Source organism: Macaca fascicularis, chromosome 5, assembly GCF_037993035.2.
Source record: "Macaca fascicularis isolate 582-1 chromosome 5, T2T-MFA8v1.1".
NCBI classification, from domain to species: Eukaryota; Metazoa; Chordata; class Mammalia; order Primates; family Cercopithecidae; genus Macaca; species Macaca fascicularis.
Genome location: NC_088379.1, coordinates 178,980,821 through 179,003,635, shown reverse-complemented (window position 1 = coordinate 179,003,635; position 22,815 = coordinate 178,980,821). Strand labels below are relative to the sequence as shown.

Here is a 22,815-nt window from a genome sequence, read left to right as displayed (position 1 = left end):
AAAACCCTCCAAAAAATCAATGAATCCAGGAGCTGGTTTTTTGAAAACCATCAGAGAATACTATAAACACCTCTACGCAAATAAACTAGAAAACGTAGAAGAAATGGATAATTTCCTGAACACTTACACTCTCCCAAGACTAAACCAGGAAGAATTTGAATCCCTGAATAGACCAATAGCAGGCTCTGAAATTGAGGCAATAATTAATAGCCTACTAACCAAAAAAAGTCCAGGATCAGACGGATTCACAACCGTATTCTACCAGAGGTACAAGGAGGAGTTGGTACTATTCCTTCTGAAACTATTCCAATCAATAGAAAAAGAAGGAATCCTCCCGAACTCATTTTACGAGGCCAACATCATCCTGATACCAAAGCCTGACAGAGATACAACAAAAATAGAGAATTTTAGACCAATATCCCTGATGAACATCGATGCAAAAATCCTTAATAAAATACTGGCAAACCAAATCCAGCAGCACATCAAAAAGCTTATCCACCGTGGTCAAGTGGGCTTCATCCCTGGGATGCAAGGCTGGTTCAACATACACAAATCAATAAACATAATCCAGCATATAAACAGAACCAAAGACAAAAACCACGTGGTTATCTCAATAGATGCAGAAAAGGCCTTTGACAAAATTCAACAGCCCTTCATGCTAAAAACTCTCAATAAATTCGGTATTGATGGAACGTACCTCAAAATAATAACAGCTATTTATGACAAACCCACAGCCAATATCATACTGTATGGGCAAAAACTGGAAGCATTCCCTTTGAAAACTGTCACAAGACAGGGATGCCCTCTCTCACCACTCCTATTCAACATAGTGTTGGAAGTTTTGGCTAGGGCAATCAGGCAGGAGAAAGAAATCAAGAGTATTCAGTTAGGAAAAGAAGAAGTCAAATTGTCCCTGTTTGCAGATGACATGATTGTATATTTAGAAAACCGCATTGTCTCAACCCAAAATCTCCTTAAGCTGATAAGCAACTTCAGCAAAGTCTCAGGACACAAAATTAATGTGCAAAAATCACAAGCATTTTTATACACCAGTAACAGACAAACAGAGAGCCAAATCATGAATGAACTCCCGTTCACAATAGCTTCAAAGAGAATAAAATACCTAGGAATCCAACTTACAAGGGATGTAAAGGACCTCTTCAAGGAGAACTACAAACCACTGCTCAACGAAATAAAAGAGGATACAAACAAATGGAAGAACATACCATGCTCGTGGATAGGAAGAATCAATATCGTGAAAATGGCCATACTGCCCAAGGTAATTTATAGATTCAATGCCATCCCCATTAAGCTACCAATGACTTTCTTCACAGAATTGGAAAAAACTGCTTTAAAGTTCATATGGAACCAAAAAAGAGCCCGCATCGCCAAGACAATCCTAAGCCAAAAGAACAAAGCTGGAGGCATCACGCTACCTGACTTCAAACTATACTACAAGGCTACAGTAACCAAAACAGCATGGTACTGGTACCAAAACAGAGATATGGACCAATGGAACAGAACAGAGCCCTCAGAAATAATACCACACATCTACAGCCATCTGATCTTTGACAAACCTGACAAAAACAAGAAAGGGAAAAGGTTCCCTGTTTAATAAATGGTGCTGGGAAAATTGGCTAGTCATAAGTAGAAAGCTGAAACTGGATCCTTTCCTTACTCCTTATATGAAAATTAATTCAAGATGGATTAGAGACTCAAATTTTAGACCTAAAACCATAAAAACCCTAGAGGAAAACCTAGGTAATACCATTCAGGACATAGGCATGGGCAAGGACTTCATGTCTAAAACACCAAAAGCAACAGCAACAAAAGCCAAAATTGACAAACAGGATCCAATTAAACTAAAGAGCTTCTGCATAGCAAAAGAAACTACCATCAGAGTGAACAGGCAACCTACAGAATGGGAGAAAATTTTTGCAATCTACTCATCTGACAAAGGGCTAATATCCAGAACCTATAAAGAACTCAATTTTACGAGAAAAAAACAACCCCATCAAAAAGTGGGCAAAGGATATGAACAGACACTTCTCAAAAGAAGACATTCATACAGCCAACAGACACATGAAAAACTGCTCATCATCACTCGCCATCAGAGAAATGCAAATCAAAACCACAATGAGATACCATCTCACACCAGTTAGAATGGCAATCATTAAAAAATCAGGAAGCAACAGGTGCTGGGGAGGCTGTGGAGAAATAGGAACACTTTTACACTGTTGGTGGGACTGTAAACTGGTTCAATCATTGTGGGAAACAGTATGGCGATTCCTCAAAGATCTAGAACTAGAAATACCATTTGACCCAGCCATCCCATTACTGGGGATATACACAAAGGATTATAAGTCATGCTGCTATAAAGACACATGCACACGTATGTTTATTGCGGTATTATTCACAATAGCAAAGACTTGGAATCAACCCAAATGTCCATTAGTGACAGACTGGATTAAGAAAACGTGGCACATATACACCATGGAATACTATGCAGCCATAAAAAAGGATGAGTTTGTGTCCTTTGTAGAGACATGGATGCAGCTGGAAACCATCATTCTCAGCAAACTGTCGCAAGAACTGAAAACCAAATACCGCATGTTCTCCCTCGTAGGTGGGAATTGAGCAATGAGATCACTTGGACACAGGGAGGGGATCATCACTCACTGGGTCCTATTGTGGGGCAGGGGGAGGAGGGATAGCAGTAGGAGATATACCTAATGTAAATGACGAGTTAATGGGTGCAGCACACCAACATGGCACATGTATACATATGTAACCTGCACGTTGTGCACATTTACCCTAGAAGTTGAAGTATAATTTTTTTAAAAATGAACTTAAAAAAAAAAAAAAAAGAGTTCTTTACCTTTTTTGGATACACAGTCTTTTTATCATATATGTGTTTTGCAAAGATTTTCTACTGGTCTGTGGCTTTTTATTTTCTTGATATTGTGTATTTTCTAAAACATTTTATTTGTATAGCTTCACCACTTATTTAGGAAGAAATACCATGGTGTTGTGTGTGTGGTAGGGAGAGAAGGGTTATCTTTTGTGCCTTCTTTTCAAAAACAAATATGCCTACATTTTAAAATTATTCGTTTCTTCTCGTTATACCTCCCCGCCATACCTTTATAGCTTAAGCTGCTGGGATTCCAAGCAGGACAATATAAGGTGGGGGAAGAGTTAAAAATTATCTTGGACTATTTTTTCTGCTTTAATCAACAAATGACTGAATTTAGTGGCCATTATCGAAACAGTAGCCAAAGGTTTAGTAAATAAATGCGTGGATCATACCTTTTTAAATACTACAATAATAGTATCTTTGACATTCTTTGAAGTTCTGCTCAATTTTCAAATTATTTGTAATTAAAAGATACCTAGTCACTGTTGGTTTGTTTTTTTGTCATTTGGGATTTTTGCTTTTGTTTTTGTTAGTCCTTATTGTAAACAATTAATTAAAACAACGTTATATTTTAAGTTCAGGTCATGCTATAAAAATTATTTGACTATTTTAATGATCTTATGGGAAAGTCAGTATTCCAAGTTTTTGAAACACACAGGTATTAGCTGTCAACTTGAGTTGATAAAAGTATTTTGTTTGAAAAAGAGATCATGAAAGTAATTATTCATATGCATTAAGAACTCTGATTTAGTTGTTCTGAATGACTTTATTTGCCCTAGAAAAGCTATTAAAAGGCAATGCCAAATCTAGATCTAGGAATTTTGTAATACATTTGTACATGAGGAAGTCAATATACGTGACAGACAAATGTAGAATGCCTTGGTGGGAGGTCAGATGGTAGTGGGGAGACTGGAGCACGCCTTCTTCTGGTGACTTTTCCCAGGTACTTCTGAAGAATCCATAGGGATTTGTGGAGAAGAATTAGAAAATTTATCTAAATTACAGTTTTTAATTTACGGCAACAACAAAACTAAATAGTACACTGTTACTGAGCATTTATCTTGGAGTTCTAGGTGTCTAATTTATAAGGTTTCTGAATTAGACTTCAGGGCCTATGTTACATTTTATTACAGTCTACAACATAAGTGTAGACTGGCAAGAATTAAACTAAAAGCCTGTTTCCCAGCTGTTAACACATCTGGGAGTTTGGTTAAAAGGAGCTAGCTTAGCTTAGACTGAATTGTGATGAAAAGCAGGGTCTGGAGGCCTTTTAACTAGAGTCTTTGCTCTGATCAGAGCTGTATTTGATACTGGCCCATAAGTCCACATAATTATAATTTGTAAGAGTATTAAGGACATCAGTAACTTTTAAATCTTACCACGTGAAAAATGATTATGTCACCTATGGACTTTAAAAGTAGTTAGCAAACCGGGATAAAGGTGATGATCAAACCAAGTAATTCCGAAACTTTGTCTATCAAAATTTACACTTACAATGTTTCAGCAATTCTTAATAATATACTTCTGGTTTTAATAGGTTTTAATGAGAAGTTTTAATTCTGGTAAATGAATGCTTCATGTCAGATTTGTTATACCACTGGGGAAAATGGGTTACTTTTTAAATGTCACCCTTATTACATTCTGGCTTTTTCCCAGGCTTGCAGATGGGTCAGGGGTTGTGGAGAGTTGTCAGAAACCAGCAGCTACAACAAGAAGGCTACAGTGAGCAAGGCTACCTCACTAGAGAGCAGAGCAGGAGAATGGCTGCGAACAACATTTCTAACAGCAATCATCGTAAACAAGTCCAAGGAGGCATTGACATATATCATCTTTTGAAGGCAAGGAAATCAAAAGAACAGGAAGGATTCATTAATTTGGAAATGCTGCCTCCTGAGCTAAGCTTCACCATCTTGTCCTACCTGAATGCAACTGACCTTTGCTTGGCTTCGTGTGTTTGGCAGGACCTCGCAAATGATGAACTTCTCTGGCAAGGGTAAGTTAAACCCACCAATGTTGAATTCAAGTATCTCTAAACATAACCATGTTTAAATGTTCTTTTAATAATATATATTACAAAATATTTTCTTTAAACTTGGTCTTGTACTTTGAGATACTCTTTATTAAAACCTGGAAAAATATACAGTTAGCATCACAGTCAAATTTGATCTTGTGAAAAGGAGGACAATAGAAAATAGAATAACAACTTTACAATTAGAAGAGAGGTTACCAATCAGGCTCTGTCAGTTCATTATAAATCAGAAACTCTCACTTTATTCTAAAAATACCGCAAAGTTGTGGAGTGAGAATTTCTAATTTAAAAGTTGGAGTGTTCACATGCTGTGTAGTTTGTGCTTCCCATAGGTATCCCATCTGAAGAATAGGCAGACTTCAAAATCAATGAATAGTCCTCAAATGTTACTGTTTTTAATTTTCTTCATATAGAGCCTTACATTTTTACTCAATTCTATATTTCTTCAAAGGTGCTTGTTAGAATAAAATTTAACTGGTGAAAATTGTATCTACTTTTTTTTCCTAACCAGCATTTTAATGAAGTAGGCAAATATTAGAAAGCAAGGGGACAAACCGTTGTTTTTATTTACTTGCTGAACTTAAAGTAGATTATATAAATTTTCACGTTGTACTAGTTTGAATTAAAACCACAAATCTAAGAACATTTGCTGGAATAGAATCTGTTTTATTGAACCTAAGTTACTCCTTCAATAGCATCATATACTTTAACAAAAAGTATAGGTACATGACTTTTTGGCCTAAGAATATTACCAAACATGGAATAATTGGATCTCAGACCTTTTAGCATCCCTTACCAAAGTTTGTCTTACTATCTTGAAGTGGATCTTTATAAAAATATAGAATGTAGCTAGAAACAAACATCTTTTTAAGACTTCATGTAATTTCAAACTAGAAATCTAATTGAGACTTAATAAATTGCAAACTTTAGTCTAAATATATTTTCAGTAATGACATTCCTGTTAGGTCTTCTAATGTCACACAGTTATAGTACAAGTTATATAGGTCCTTTCTCAACCTCTAAATAGATAAAAGTCGTCAATATCATATCTTGTTATTCTTTTATTCATTTGTTTGACATAGTGAAAGTACTATGTGAGGAAATTCTATTAAAGAGGAGTCTTTCAAATAAATAAGTTATTAATTTTTTTAATCATTTGAATAGAAGAGGAAATGAAAGTACTTTTAAACTGGATCATTCTTTATAATCTCTTTTCTACATTTTAGTATTCCTCACTAACTTAATTTCTGTTTCTTTATTTGAACTTCTTTAAAAAGTTTAATTTCTAGTCTTCCCAAAGTCAATCAGAATATATTCTTCATTTGAGGTTTAAATCTGAATTTTTCATTTGTGAAAGAAATGTTTGCCATAATTATGCCTATTTTAATAATACTTGGATTTTCTCCTTAATAATAAATTGCTTCTATTTGAAATTAAAGACTGGCTTAGTTTTAATTTCAACTTTGGATGTATTGAATACTCATTGATGTTGGGAAGTTCTCTGGTTTTCACATAGCTTAGTAATAAAACTCTAGTTTTGAGTTTTATTGGGACTAGATTAATAAAACTGAAAAAATATTGATAATATTCTAAACAATTTTTTATACTTACAGTTTTCAGTCAGTGATTTCATTTGGTGGGTAAAAATAATACAGCAGTATAAATCAACTACTAAGAGGATAGTCTCATGCTAAATTGGATATTTTACCCCCTTGTCCTCACAATTGTTGATGTTATGTGCTCAGACAGTAACTTTTTCTTGTTGCCCTGCACTTTGTGTGTTTATTAAAAGAAGGAAATTTGAGGCAGAAACTAATAATGAATATAAGAAAGTAAACAGTTTCATTTGTCTCAACAAGTAGCAGGTGCTTTTGAATACACAACAGATGAGATAATTTTGAGACAAAGACTCATTACAATTGTATCAGAATATAATTTAAGTATTCTCTGTGTCTCTAGAATAATGCATTTATATTTAAGGCTCTTTGGTAGATATCCAGAATTTCCAGGCATTATAAGATAAAACTTTAGCTTTCAAATAACCAGTAGCTATTGCCTCTGTAAAGAGTTAGAAACAACTATCCCAATCTGCAGTGTGTTTTGAGATATGAACTGTTAGTATTTTAGGTTTTATAGAATTTCTAAACAATCATGTATCGCTCTGATAGTAAAGAACCAGTATTTTTGAAGCAGTATCTTAAAAACAGCTATGTTTAACATCACAGCTTGATGAATGTATTCAAGTTGTGGCATTACAAACAATTTCTATGTTTAATTTGTCTGTTGTAACATTTATTATTTGAAAAACAAAAGTTGTTTCCCTGCCCAGCAATCTTTTCCTCCCATTTAGTTTTATTTCACAATAGAGCACATAGAATTAGTTAATAAACCCTATTTAGATTCTTGGTTAATAATTGCATGCTGTGGATTACTCATTGTTTGAAATCCTGCATCTATACATGTTAGCCATATGATCTTGGGTAACTGTTTTGTCTCTGTGTTTCTTATCTGTATCACCAACGTCATAGGATTGTTGTGAAGATCAGGCAAGCTAATCCAATAAAAATACTTAAAATAGGGTCTGACATCTAGTAAGTACTCAGTAAATGTTAGCTATTATTACTACTATTATGATAGTTTATGTTTAACTTCAGATAGTACTCATGAATATTATTGATCTTTATAACTCATATTTATTAGATGCTGTCAAAATTGCTAAATTTAAAGCATCTGTCATACTCTAGTAAACAAATAGAAAACAAGTACAAACTTAAAAATTTTAAACTTTATAACTATAAAATTCAGTCTTATTTCATGTTACTATTTTTTCATGTATATGCATATTTAACTTAGGAAATTAAATGTAGTAATGTTTTCTTGTCTTATTTTCTCTGATTTTACAGGTTGTGCAAATCCACTTGGGGTCACTGTTCCATATACAATAAGAACCCACCTTTAGGATTTTCTTTTAGAAAATTGTATATGCAGCTGGATGAAGGCAGCCTCACCTTTAATGCCAACCCAGATGAGGTTAGTGAAGAACTTGAATATTTGTATCCAGTGAGCTGTATTACTGTCTTGCTGTAGCTTTCCAATATGATGAACTGCAGGGAAAATAAAAAGTCATTGAACATGCTTTTTTAATCACTGAGAAAGCCAGTATTTTAAACTATTGCTATGTGACATAGTCATTTTTCTTCGCCTTACCATGTCACATTCTAATCTTTCTACCTGCTTACTTTGTGTAGCAGCATCCATGATGTATATTCAGTCCTCTACTGACCTGATTACAATATTAGTACATTATAAGTAGAGAGCACAAAAATTTGATAATAAGAACGCAGAGTGTGTTCATCAGATTTTATCTGTAGCAGTTTTTTTCTGTTTATTGTTTTTCCTTAGTAGTGGTTACTTTTATCAAAGATAATCATTGAGGACTTTGTTCTATTTTCTGACAAATCAAAACATTGTCTTCAAATAATGCCTTTAACAATGTAATTCCATGTTGACATAGGAACTATTTGTAGATTGTTATAAAATTGAAGAATTTTGTATTAATTATTTAATTCTTTCTTAACATAACATGTAAGCATGATCAAAATGTGAAAACAACTTTTTCACTGATTTTTTTTTCCCTATTCTTATTTTACTGTGTCCTGGAAAAGTTCAGATTTTCAGAAATGTTTAAATACTTACAGATTTATTCTTAGAAATCTAAGTGAAAATTATACAGCACTCAGAACTACTACTTTTGGATGCATTATTTTTTGTGGAAAAATTTAATCTGCAGCATTATTTTAATTTACCTAATTTTTGAAACCAACTTTTTTTTATTTGTTGTTGGGGTATTAACGACAGTTCAAATCATGCAGCCAAGTATTTTCTAAAGTTACCTTAACTTTTGTTATAATTAGGGAAATGTTTCTCCTATGTAAAATATTTGAGTCTTAAACAAAAATACCAATTTTATATGTATGCATATGGTAATACCAATAATATATTTTTTAACCAATTGATTTTTACTTACATATGGTTTATTTTTTGTTAAATTTTTATGGTACATAAATTTAAAATAAAATGCCATTGCAAAGGATTACTGATATACTTCTTATCAGTTAAGTCTTATCTCCAGAAATATAACAAAGTATATATATTGTAAAGCCAGGTATAATACTTAAATTCAGATGTTTCTTTTCTTTCATCACTATTTAAAGAGGTATTACTGTCAATGAATAACAAACTGATACCTTAATGAAATTAGAATGATTTATAAGAAGTTCAAATTACACATTTACCAATACAACACTGCTTTTTAGAATCGAATGATCATTCTTCAGAAAGGCAAATAAATGGATAAACTATTTATCATAAACTTAAATATTATTGTCCTTTTATTGCACATTTTTTTCTAATGCCTTTTATTATAAAATATACTTGTTTTCACCTTGTTTTTAGTCAAATCCCAGTTATCTTCCATGTAAACATATGGCAACATAAGAATGTCCCTTTTTTTATCCTGCACTGTGGCATACCTGCTCTTATAAGAGATTCTCCTGCACTTATATGTTCAAATAATGGCACAGTTGTAGACACTTTGTTATTCTTAACTTAAACTTTATTTGTTGCTAATTAAAACAGTTCATATGATGCACTTTATGATAAAATATATATTTTGCAGGCCAGGCATAGTGGCTCACGCCTGTAATCCCAGCACTCCAGGAGTCTGAGGCAGGCGGATCACTTGAGCCCAAGAGTTTGAGACCAGCCTGGACAACATAGGGAGATCCTGTCTCCACAAAAAATTTTTTAAAAATTAGCTAGGCATTGTGGTACATGCCTGTGGTCCCAGCTACTTGGGAGGCTGAGGTAGGAGCATCACTTGAGCCCCAGAGGTCAAGGGTGCAGTAAGCTGTGAGAGTGATACCCTGTCTCAATGATAATAATCATAATCATAATAAAGATATGTAGCCCCAGAGGTCAAGAGTGCAATAAGCTGTGAGAGTGAGACCCTGTCTCAATGATCATAATAATAGTCATAATAAAGATATGTATTTTGCATCAGTCTGTTGAGGTAATTGAATGATGATTGCTGGAGGAAAACTGAGGCAGAATGCTACAATGTTGTACTGTACAGTACATAAGAATCAGGAGAGGCAGCTGTTTTAAGCCCCAGCCTTATGTCCATTTAGTCAAGGCATGCTGGCTCCTCTCATGAATTATTCTGATGTTGAGTAAAACTGTCATCTTCAATTCATATCACTTTCAAATGTTACATTCTAAGGGAAATGTAACCTGGTAAGTACTAAGTTGTAGATTGTTACAAAGTCAGAAAAGTTGGATGTAACTGCTGATATTGATTATGGTAAGTAGTCATTCTTTGCTAAAGGAATGCCAATTTTTAAGCAAATTATAAAGCAATCATTTTTACACAAAGATGAAAATACGCATGGGTCCTCATATACTAAAATATTATATGTATAGGTTTAAATATCTAATTTGGAAAAGCTAGACATATAAATAGGTTTTCATCTTTGCAGCTACCAATATCAGACTATACAGTTCTTATTAGTACCTCCTCTAGGGTGTTTGGAGAGGGGGCAGAGAAAAGAGCTCAAATTCAAGTTCTTTTTATATCTGACATAATTTTTTAAAATTATAAGTCAAATGTTAAGAGAGGAGATTCAAGTTATTAATTAAAATAAAATTTTTAGATCTTCAGATTTTACTTATCTATCCTACCTTCCATTGTTATTGAGAGTTGGCTGTATTTTCTTTTTTTTTCACTCCCTGGCCTGATTTAAAGGTACTCTGGAATATTCCAGAAGCACTGAATTTATCATTCTAAAAGGGCCATGTAGTACTCCCAAGAGGAATAGAGCTGAGCCACTCAATGTGTCTCAAGGTTCCAAAATTCTGATTCTATGATTCTGATTTTATGAACATGTAATTTAGCAAGTGTTACCTAATAGCAAAAGAAAATGCTGTCTTTACCAGAATGCACTTAGGAAATATAAAGAAAAACAAGGACATTGCAATACACTTAATAAGTTCAGAGAAAGGAGGGGAAGTAGTTCAGTGACTATATTCTATACTTTCTTTCATTGACTAACATAAATAATGTTAACTTGGCTAATTGTTTACCAAGTCAAGTATTCAAAATTGAAATCATGTAAGTGAAAGATCTATCCTAATAAATGTTCTTATATAGCACATATCTGTATGAGTCATACTTTAGCCAGACTTTAGAATGACTCTTGCCAAGTTTTTTGAGTGCTCAAAATTAGGCAGTACTTTTTGGAGATTGTATTTTGTTTTCTTTTTCCCCACTCACTGGAGCACTGTCATCAGATATATTATTTTGGGTTCATTTAACTCTGAGCACTAAATTAGTTTTGATGATATGTTTATATATGTGATGCTTATTGCAGGTACCTGAGATAAGATGTATATAATTGCTTAGTATTGTAAAAAATCTACTTTTTCATAATTTCCAGTATTGTACTTAACATTTTGATAGCAAGCATCATTAAAATATTATAAAAATAAGAATACTTACAGCCACAGGGAACAAGATTCTCCAAAGGACACCGTTCATGTCACGGATATGGGTAACCAAGCTCCACAGCAGCTGCTGGCAGTGGCTCATGGGGTGGGGGAGAACATCCGCACAGTTTGTGGTACGATAATCTGGCACGCTGTTGTACTATGCATGACATTGTGATCTCAGCTGTATGTAACGTCTTGATCTTGTGCATGAGCTTGTGTACTTTGTGGCAGGTGGCCACATTCTAGTAAAGGAATGTGCTGAAAACCATCTATTTACATTAAGTTGTATTTTCCCTGCATGTACAAGTTGTGTGTGTCAATTTTATTCCACTAGCAGTAGTATAATGAAGTAATTTTATTTAACAACCAGTAAACTATATTACTTGTGCTCCAATGTATATTAAAACACTTTCTTGACATAGTTATTTTTAAATTTAGGATTTGAAAAATTGGTAGTGAACATGGTTTAACTTTAATATAGGTTTATTTTTGTTTGTGTAATTGTGTTTCTAAAGAGTTTTTTGTTTTAAATGTCCTCATTGGGGTCAGATAACAAAATTTTTTTTTTAATGACTATATAAGCACATTTTTCTGGTATTTATACAGAAATATCCACATGCATATAATTTTATGCATTTTACTAAATTGATCTTGGATATAATCTATTATAAAACATACTTTAAATTTGACGTATCCACACGTTTTAGGTAGAAATGAATATGCAACTTACTTTCAAGATAACGTGTTCTTTTTGTTGCTGGACCAGCTAAAGTATAAACAGGAAATTTGTAGTTCTCCATTATGGAAAGCATTTCAGGAATTTATGTTCAGTTCTTATGAATAGTATCTCAGATATATGTTAATGACTTTTTGCTCCAATATTCAACAACTAAATCGTCATTACCATTACTTCATAGCATAGCAACGGTGGTGAAAAATAACTTTTAACTTTTATTCCTAGGGAATGAAAACCGTCATGGGCATTATTAGAATGTACTGATAAACATTTCCCAAATGCATTCCTTGGGAATACACAGTTAAAAATGAATTCTTAAGTCTAATTTGAACATGATAGATTATGATTAGTTGGCTTATTTACAGCCTAACTTTTCAAAGCCTTTAATACCTTGATGCACATTGTGACTATCTAACAAGGGAGATGTTATATGCGATATGTATCTAATTTTGTTTGACGTGGGGTTCTTTCTTTTTTGGGGAGAGGAAGGTAAAAACATTCCAGGGAATACACTTTGAGATAACCTAGTACAGATTATCTGTAATCTTACTGTGTGTAAATAAATGTTTTAGAATGATTGAAATATCCTGTTGTTCACTTGCAGTTATCAGATGTAATCTTCTCTCTTATCAAAGTCTGTGGGTCTCTAATTGTTTTCTTTCCTTTGGTCTGATAGTACGTATTACAAAACAAACAAACAAACAAACCCTGAGAGTTGAATTGAGTCTTGACAGACTGAGAGATTTTTTTCCATTTTTTTATTTTGATTACCATCTGGTTTGGAAAGGAAAGTTTTACTTTGGACAATAAGGGTAAGGCAATAAACCTGAAAGCAATATTGAATTCAAATAACTGCCTGTACACATTGATAAATGTATCTGTCAAATAATTTGTAACTAATAGACCATTCATCATTATTTCTTTGGTATCTCATTCTCTGTACTAACTCTTTTAAATCTTAGTACTTCTTACAGCACAGAAGTATTCCTAAGGCCACAAAGATACTTTTTACTTTGGAAAATGTACTACCTGTTGAGGTTTTATCCTTAGTTCTATATGTCTAGAAATTTGGCTTTATCTTTCTACTGAAAGTGAATCTCTTAGGAATAAACTTATAGGTAGTAGAATGTGAACCAAGTTGACAATAAGACATACATACTTCAAACAATGCCAGATAGCATAAAGAAAGAGAAAAATAAACTCAAAATTCTAATTCTTGGCTGTAGTATAAACTAAGATCTGGCTAGAAAGAACTGAATTCGCAACACCCTTCGTTGTGCTGCTTGACTCAGCATGTTCCACATTTTATGATTGGCTTCTTACAGTACCTACTTCTCCCTGTATGTATCAGCTAAGATGCTTTTGGCTGCAAGGAACTGAGAACCTAAACTGTGACTTAAACCCTTTACATTTGTTTACTTCAAAAGAGTCCTGGATGCAGGTATCCCAGTTATTTTAGTGAGATAATGATCTCCTGATGGACCTGAGTGTGTTGACTTTCACCCTCTCTTGATAGCAAGGTGGCTACCACAACTCAAAATATCACTTCCCCCATAATAGTGTCCCAGTGCAAAGAAAGAGAGGCAGAAAAAGAAGCTTTCTCCTCATATTCCTTATACTTATTAGGGAGAAAAATCTTTTTCAGAAGCCTTTGGTGTACTTCTACTCATTTCTTATAGAACATAATTAAATCACGCGAGCACCCCTGGAGCACTAGAGAATAGAATAGAAAGATTACATGATTGGCTTAGACTTATGATTCTACAACTGCAGCTAGGATGCTAGAAGAAATGAAAAACAGGGAAATGACCTTTGTTAAGACATCCAAGCATCTGTAATGCCATTTTAACTAGTGACGCACTTAAAACGTGTAATTCAGCCTTCCTTTTATTTCTGGTCTCTGCTGGGTTAGAGGCCGTAGTATCCAAAGGAGGAACATTGGCACCTGTGTTAAAACAATTTGAATTGGTAGCTGACCCTACCTTCTTGCCAATGTAGGTCTTCCTGCTACTAAGCAAACTTATCAAAATTTTAAAAGGGAGGAGGAGGGGATAGGAGGGGAGGTAGCTATGCTGTGATTGAAGTGGTTAAGCCTGATAACCAGAGGGAAATAGTACTACACGATGTGGCAAAAGAAAAGGATATAGGTGGAACTCAAGAGATGTCTTGGGGTTCCTTCTAGTGGTACTATATCCTATGATAAAAGTAATTTTTTAAAAAATCACACTGGGCTTACTCCTTATACAAAAATTAATTCAAGATGGATTAGAGACTTAAATGTTAGACCTAATACCATAAAAATCCTAGAGGAAAACCTAGGCAATACCATTCAGGACATAGGCATGGGCAAAGACTTCATGTCTAAAACACCAAAAGCAACGGCAGCAAAAGCCAAACTTGACAAATGGGATCTCATTAAACTAAAGAGCTTCTGCACAGCAAAAGAAACTACCATCAGAGTGAACAGGCAACCTACAGAATGGGAGAAAATTTTTGCAATCTACTCATCTGACAAAGGGCTAATATCCAGAACCTACAAAGAACTCAAAAATTTACAAGAAAAAAACAAACAACCCCATCAAAAAGTGGGCAAAGGATATGAACAGACATTTCTCAAAAGAAGACATTCATACAGCCAACAGACACATGAAAAAATGCTCATCATCACTGGCCATCAGAGAAATGCAAAGCAAAACCACAATGAGATACCATCTCACACCAGTTAGAATGGCAATCATTAAAAAGTCAGGAAACAACAGGTGCTGGAGAGGATGTGGAGAAATAGGAACACTTTTACACTGTTGGTGGGATTGTAAAGTAGTTCAACCATTATGGAAAACAGTATGGCGATTCCTCAAGGATCTAGAACTAGATGTACCATATGACCCAGCCATCCCATTACTGGGTATATACCCAAAGGATTATAAATTATGCTGCTATTAAGACACATGCACACGTATGTTTATTGCGGCACTATTCACAATAGCAAAGACTTGGAATCAACCCAAATGTCCATCAGTGACAGATTGGATTAAGAAAATGTGGCACATATACACCATGGAATACTATGCAGCCATAAAAAAGGATGAGTTTGAGTCCTTTGTAGGGACTTGGATGCAGCTGGAATCCATCATTCTTAGCAAACTATCACAAGAACAGAAAACCAAACACTGCATGTTCTCACTCATAGGTGGGAACTGAACAATGAGATCACTCGGACTCAGGAAGGGGAACATCACACACCGGGACCTATCATGGGGAGGGGGGAGGGGGGAGGGATTGCATTGGGAGTTATACCTGATGTAAATGACGAGTTGATGGGTGCAGCACAGCAACATGGCACGAGTATACATATGTAACAAACCTGCACGTTATGCACATGTACCCTACAACTTAAAGTATAATAATAATAAATAAATTAAAAAAAAAAATCACACTGGGCCTACATGACCAAGGCTTATAACTCACCATTTAGACTCCTCACTAGGGAAAGCACCTCAACCAGTTGTGTGGCTGGCTCATTCCTAGGGTCCAGAGTTGAATATGGATTCTTTATACCAAGCTCCATTCCCTTTGGAGGATGCTTTTATGGCATCCATGTAATCTACCTTTGACTCATGAAGTTGGAAAAGGTGTATGTAGAGAAAGATTTTTTAGATTTTTTAGTTTTCTTGAGACAGGGTCTCACTTTGTTGCCCAGGCTAGAGTGCAGTGGTGTAATCTTGGCTCACTGCAGTCTCCACTTCCCGGGCTCAGGTGATTCTTTGCCTCAGCCTCCGGAGTAGCTGGGATTACAGGTGCATGCTGACATACCTGGCGAATATTTTCTTTAGTAGAGACAGGTTTGCCTCAAGTGACCCACCTGCATCGGCCTCCCAAAGTGCTGGAACTACAGGAATGAGTCATCATACCTAGCCTATTTTTTAGGTTTTAAAAAGAGACACAAAGAAGTAGTATTGTCTCTGTGTGTGTGTGTGTGTGTGTGTGTGTGTGTGTGTGCGCGCGCGCGCGCGTACGTGCGTGTGCATGCATGCGCTCACACACACGAATACATGTGTCATGTACACCTCTAGGCATTAGTATGTGAGAGTATAATGATATGACCATGTGCAGGCATCTGGTAGCCATGAGGGATATTAGTAACCCTACCAAGAATAGCACACTGGAAAGAAAAATTGGGTCTGTGATGCTATCTGTGAGCCTAACAACCTGGAGCCGTATTAGTTTGGAACTTCTTGTTATGCAAGGTCATTTTATTTTTGAAGTAAATGTATCCCTTTATTTTGAACTGGGTCTCTTGTTGTTTATAACCAAAATCATCTTGATGTATTATTGCTGTTATTATTATCCAAACTCTTAGGAGTTTGAGATGTAATCCTCAATGCAAATTTTTAAAAATAAACATTGCTAACTGGGTACAGTGGCTCATACCTGTAATCCTAGCAATTTGGGAGACCAAGGCAGGTGGATCACTTGAGCTCAGGAGTTTGAGACCAGCCCGGGCAACATGGTAAAACCCTGTCTCTACAAAAAATACAGAAATTAACCGGGCATGATAGCATGTGTCTGGAGTCGCAGCTACTTAGGAGGCTGAGGTGGGAGGATCACTTGAGTCAAGGAAGTTGAGGCTTCACTGAGCCATGATCATGCCACTGCACTCCAGCCTGGGTGACAAAGCAAGACCCTGTTTCGTAAACAAACAAACATTGCTAATTCTCAGTAGCAGATCAATTTATCTCCAAATTTGCTGGGGGAAATTTAATCAGGGCAGAAGAAACTAGGTGACAGTGAGAGGAGTCCCTCACCAAATATGGCTTAACTAGCTTCCTCCTCTATAAGAATTGTTTACCCATAGGAGCTAAAATGCTGGGATTTATGTCAGGCCCCTTCCCCTTGATCAACATTAGAGTCAAAGTGAAAAATTATGCCTCTCAGACACTAAATACCCTCTTCCTCTGCCTAGACAAGTTAATACCTTCAAGCGACCAGCTACAATTAGTCAAATGGTGGTAAACTGGAGGTCATTTTCTTTTTATGAGAGTAATGTGACGTATGTATGGATATGCATGTGTGTATATATGTGTCTATCTCTTTTGAATCTGATCCGTGATGATTTTGCGGTTAAGAAGGCAGCTTTACCCTTTGCCTTTTAGGACAACTTTAGTTTACACCTTACCCTAACCATACTCTATCCCATCCACCCTCCTTTTCCCTTTTCTCCCAGAGTCACTCCAACACGCAGTGTAGAATCAGTTCCCAGAGGAGGTTTGTAGATTCAGAATAAACCTTTTAGAAACTTGAAAGAAAGACAAATTTCCCAGGCCCTCTTCTAATCATTGTCTAGTTGAAAAACAGATTCAGGCCCTAGAATATTCCATAGTTTATTCATCAGTCAAATCACCTGATGTATTTTACTCTTGTTTTATTCAGTGTTCTATGGGAGCTACTAATTTGCTGTATCATTGAGTGTGAATTGTCTAGGATAAAAGCTGAAATTAGTGGAAAATGTCTTCATCCTAGGACACATTTTAAAATTTTTAATATTAAAATATGAATTGCTATGATGAACAATTTTTTATTTGAATTTTACTTTTGTTAGCAATTTAAATAATTGTAACTAGAGACGTTGCAGTGGTACATTGAGTATTTTAAGTACATTTTAATGAAAAATCTGCTTGCTTTTTATTTTCTTACCATACACTACCTGACTCCCTTGAAACCTCCCAAATATTTTTCCTTATCCATTGTGATCACAGTTTCAGTGCAACTTGGTATTACTTTCTAGATTTAAGTTCTCAGCTTTAATGTCCAAGGTGTTTGCCTCTTCTACATGTCTTTCATGAATTTAGCAATTGTTGTTACCAGTGTCACAGTAGATGTCACTTCAAAATATGAGTATTGTAACAGAAATCCAAAGGAATATATTTCCTCAATTATTGGGTGTCATCAATTGTAAGACATCCGTCAACTTACTTACAACTTTTCAAATATGGGAGGATGAAGGAAACACTACCTTAAGTGCATTTTTTAAACCACGTAACTGTAGTGTACATTTATCCATAAAACTATGTAACATTTTCTTCTTTTATATCATAAAGTTTTTAGAGAGATGCCTTCTTTATAACAAAATTCCTAAGATTTCTGTAAATCTCTTTAGGTCATTAGCAGTTAAATATAGCATCAAAGTGATATGCTACTTTTGATTATTTGGATTGGTGACTCTGACCTTTGAGAATTTATAACTTGAGGTATTTCAAAGTGTGCTGGGGTTTTGTCTGCCCTTAATGTTTGATCCAACTTACACATTTTTTTGGAAGGGAGTTGTTTTTGTATTTTTCCCCAGATTGAATTATGTAATCCTCAGAAGTTTACAGCATCTCTTGAAAGACAGCTGGAAGCTTTGTACATGTAGATTCAAACATTCATTCGACAAATATTTATTAAGTATCTCTACCACTTACAATTGATATAATGTTGACTCTGAGCAGGTTATTTAACCTCTGTGCTTCAGTTTCCGCATCTGTAAAATGGGGACAGTAATAATACTTATAACAGTGTTCTTGTGAAGATTAAATGAAATAAGACATGATAAACATGCGTCTAAGTGTTCACCAAACTGTAACTATATGTTTATACTAAAGGTACAACTACAACAACTTAAAATACCAAGAACCAGGCACTGTTCTAGGCCTTGAGGTTCTTCCTTTTCTGGAACTTTTGGATTCTAGTAGATAACTATGTGACACCTGACTAATGGTCCTTCATGAAGTATGTTTTGGTCACATCACTATCTCCTAGCTTTAAATGATACCCTTTGTCTTTAATTGTATTTTCTGACATGTATATGCAATCGTTTGCATATACAGTAACATTTTGTTTGGGTAGTGCTGCTGAGTTTAATCTTTTTGACATTTAAGCAATAATTAGGGGTCCAGAGTTACATTAAAATTGAAATATGTGTCTTGGCTATAATGTTGGCAGGATGAATAGATACTTACATTACATGATTAAGTATATACTTGTGCTGGCAGTAAAAGTACCATGTATATCCCAACTTCCTTCTCTGCTTGTCTGCTAGTAAGACTTTTTTTAAAAAAATGTTGTTTACTTTAAAACTGTTTCAGAGCTGTTAAAATATATTTATAAATGTACATATTAAGATCTAGGTAATATGATAAAACTAGTATTTGTGGGTTAGTCATTTAAACAGTTGTATATATGCACATTACAAATCCAGTATTTGTATGTGATTCTTATAAAACAAGAATTCTAAACTAGCATCATTGTTAAATGTGTCACTTTCTCATTACTTTCCGTTATTAATCATAACCTAATAGAGATTTATCTCCATATTTTGATTAGAATGCTTTATTTTTCTAATATAGAAACAGGTTAGAGATAAAGGGGGCTTTTCCAAGAAGCTTGACTCAGCTAGCAGCAGCTTTTTTGATAATAATTACAGTAATGATTGTTACATTTAATTGATAGTAGTAATTTACTATTTAAGAAGTACTTTCTTATCTATAATATTGATCCATCCCAGTCACTAATGTGGTTCTTTTCGGCAATACTAGAATTCACAGATGTGGTTCTTTTTCTGTTTGAAGCTATTAGAACTAATTAAAAGGGGCTTTTAATTATTTAAAACTTCAGAAAATTAGGTTCATGTTATTTTGTTTGCCATTGCTTTTTCTTTCTTGAAAAATAAGCAGAAAGACCTGTCCTATATGTCCTTTGTGTTTTCTCTGGACTCCATTGGAGGGAATATTTATTTTTATTTAGATTTTCCTTAAACCATCATTCTTTTATGTGAGATTTTCTGTTGACATCTTTTAACTGCAAACAATTTCAGGTGTATATATCTCTGTCCTTAGCAGTTCCTCAGCATTCTGCTCTTTAATATGTTGAAAAGTCTTCCATAAATCATTCTAGCTGAAATCCTTGCCAATTCAAACAATGTTTATACATAAACTGGTTTCATATTATATGAAATTGTAAAATCAAAACTGAATAATATGACTCTTCATTATCCTCCAGACAAAATATGGTATTATGTTTCATAACTAACTGAGAGAACTGGCTATAGGATACTGGCACTCTCTCTTCACAACTGTTAATTCTCCCACTTCAGTGTGGACAGTGTGTGCTCTCTGTTCCTGCTCTGGAAGAAAGAAGACTGAAATCTGCTATTCAGACTTAAAATTGACATCAAAATTATCTTTACATTTCTTTCCCAATTTCCATTGCCCCCTTTCCTCTTAGTTCTATGTAACGCAGAGCCTTCCAGTGAATAGCCTAGTTACGGGTTTCTCAGTGAGAGGAAAACTTAGTACTCTTATAATCTTTCTATCTAGGACAACTTTTAAAATCTGGGCATAGTTTTTACTTTAGTCTTTGAATCTAGTGATTGTATTAGGAATAACTGTTGTAATATTTATAGGCAGCTTGATAAAAGCAATGCATGACATTTCTGTTATGTATGTGCTCAAGGTTGCCGTTAAACATTGAAGGTCATGGAAAATTACAGAAAGTAGAAAACATTACAAAATTTAGTGGCTAGAATGAAATGAAATGACAGGATAAAAACATAGACATCTAGTCTTAAACATACTAGTTAAGAAATCTGCACTTATTTTACTGCAGCCAAAAAGCAAGGTGTTGATTTTTTATTTGCATAATAAATATCCTCAGATAAATTATTCTCAATTATCCACATTCTCTGGGGCCCGCCCTCCCTTGACTGTAGAGCACATGTTCTCTGATTAAATAGGGAGAGGGAGAACTTCTGTACTGATACAAATTAACAGATTTTACATTTACCTTAGCAATTCTTAAAACACTGTAGAAAAGAAGAAATAGTATCAGAGCAGTGATCTTAACCACTGCTGCTGCTATTTTCAAACAAAACAATGTGGATGTTCCCATTTGACCTACAGAAGTGCCAATTAATTTTTACTGTTAATAACATATATCACTTAATTTTTACATTATCTTCAGTTTGAAAATGTTACATTTCAGTTTAAATTTCATTGTGGTCAACTGTATACTTGAAAAATAATATATTCAGTTAATTTCACTGGTTAAAATGTATACTTGAAAAACAATATATTGGTTATGTTGAAAGAAAAGTTAGAAATCTAGATTGAGCTATATTGTTTCAGGATTTTTATTTTTTTTAAGTCTTCAAAATGTTTTTTTTTTAAAGAAAATTAAATGCAGTGTGCATCTGGCTTTCTATTATATAATGGTCTAAGGACAGTTTGATTACCTGAAAAGTAGTAGCCATTGTACTAGATTTTACATTGTATACTAGGACAAAATTAAACGCAACTTAGCAAATCAAATTTTTTTCTACATTTCTTTACTAAGTTGTTCTTTAGGAAAAAAATTAAGGGTACTCCCTAGTATGTGACAGTTTTGTTTTATTAGTGACACCAATAAAACAAAACAAAACATCGTATAACTTTTATTGACACCAACTGTTACACAATATATGTGCCAGGTGTCTGTGCCAGTAGACAGTACTTTCAGTACCAATAGTCAGTACTTTTTCATTTGGCTTTGCACGTCTAATTTTCTAGACAGAATTCACTGTGTTCCCAAATATATATTTACGGATTCTGAACATATGTATGGTAGATTTTGCTTAACCTTAACAAGAGATGGGTTGAATTCACATTAACTTCACCTAGATTCTCACTGCTACTTGGCTCTCCTTTAGTTTATTCCCAATGAATTCCCAGTCATATCCTGCATCGTTGTTGATAGAAATCTTCACCACTTTGCCCAGGAATCCAAATCCGCCCTCTCTTTTCAGTGCTCCCCAGATAGTGAGTGCTCTCTAAGAAGGAAACCAACATGTCCTTTGTTTTCTGCTTTTCATTTTCTTACTGTAGCTGTCTCCGAACCAGTGTTACTGTGCTGTCCCCCAGGCTCATCATTATTAACTCCAGCAGTATTTTCAAACCCTCCCCTGCTCTCTTGGTCAGCTTTGCTGCCCCTGCAGCACAATCTCCTGCACATCAGTCTTTTCCTGTCTCCATTGACCTCTCTTTTTGTCTTCTGACATGATTACGTCGAAATTATCTTGAAAAAAAAAAATACTTTCTCTTTTTTCCCTTTAATTTTGCCAGTTTTTCTTCCTTTGTACTAATATATTTTTCACGTGAGTGGACAGTACTCAGTTTCCTTACCTTGAGCTCGTTCTTTCGTTTTCTTCTTGGATTTCAGCCTCTGCTACAGTGTGGAAAGAGGCCTCTTGAAAGTCACTTCTTTCCTCCCAGTCACCAAACTCCGTGCCCTCTTCCTATTCTAGTATCCTCGAGCTATTTGAAAGAAAAAGAAAACTAGCTGTGTTCCTTTTGCTATGCACTTAGCCCACTAAGATTTTTACTGATTAGGAAACTAAGACTCGGGAAGATTGAGTAGCTTGTTTATATTCATATCATCGTTAAGTTGCAGAACCATGGCTTGGTCCCTGTCCTAAAAATGATGCTCTTTCCATCATACTGCATAATTGCACTAGACACCCTGTTCTTTAACTCAAAGGCTCTTGGCCTCTGGAACATTATTCTATCCTTTTCTTCATTA

The 22,815-nt window shown here is 34.7% G+C and overlaps 1 protein-coding gene across 8 annotated transcripts in view; it reads left to right on the top strand.

Annotated features, from left to right (window-relative positions):
* FBXO8 (F-box protein 8) overlaps positions 1-22,815 on the top strand; it is a 55,239-nt gene that overhangs the window by 22,694 nt on the left and 9,730 nt on the right. For 5 of the 8 annotated variants that reach the window (XM_005556324.4, XM_005556320.4, XM_045393069.2 and 2 more), the window contains 2 exons: positions 4,571-4,907; positions 7,847-7,973. The exons of 1 other annotated variant lie outside the window; for it this stretch is intronic. In XM_005556324.4, the coding sequence (XP_005556381.1) occupies positions 4,579-4,907; positions 7,847-7,973 (456 nt within the window). In that variant the 5' untranslated portion in view covers positions 4,571-4,578. Of the gene's footprint in view, positions 1-4,570; positions 4,908-7,846; positions 7,974-11,501; positions 11,621-22,815 lie in introns of all 8 variants that reach the window. 2 more of the 8 variants (XM_074040774.1, XM_074040775.1) reach the window with 1 other exon arrangement.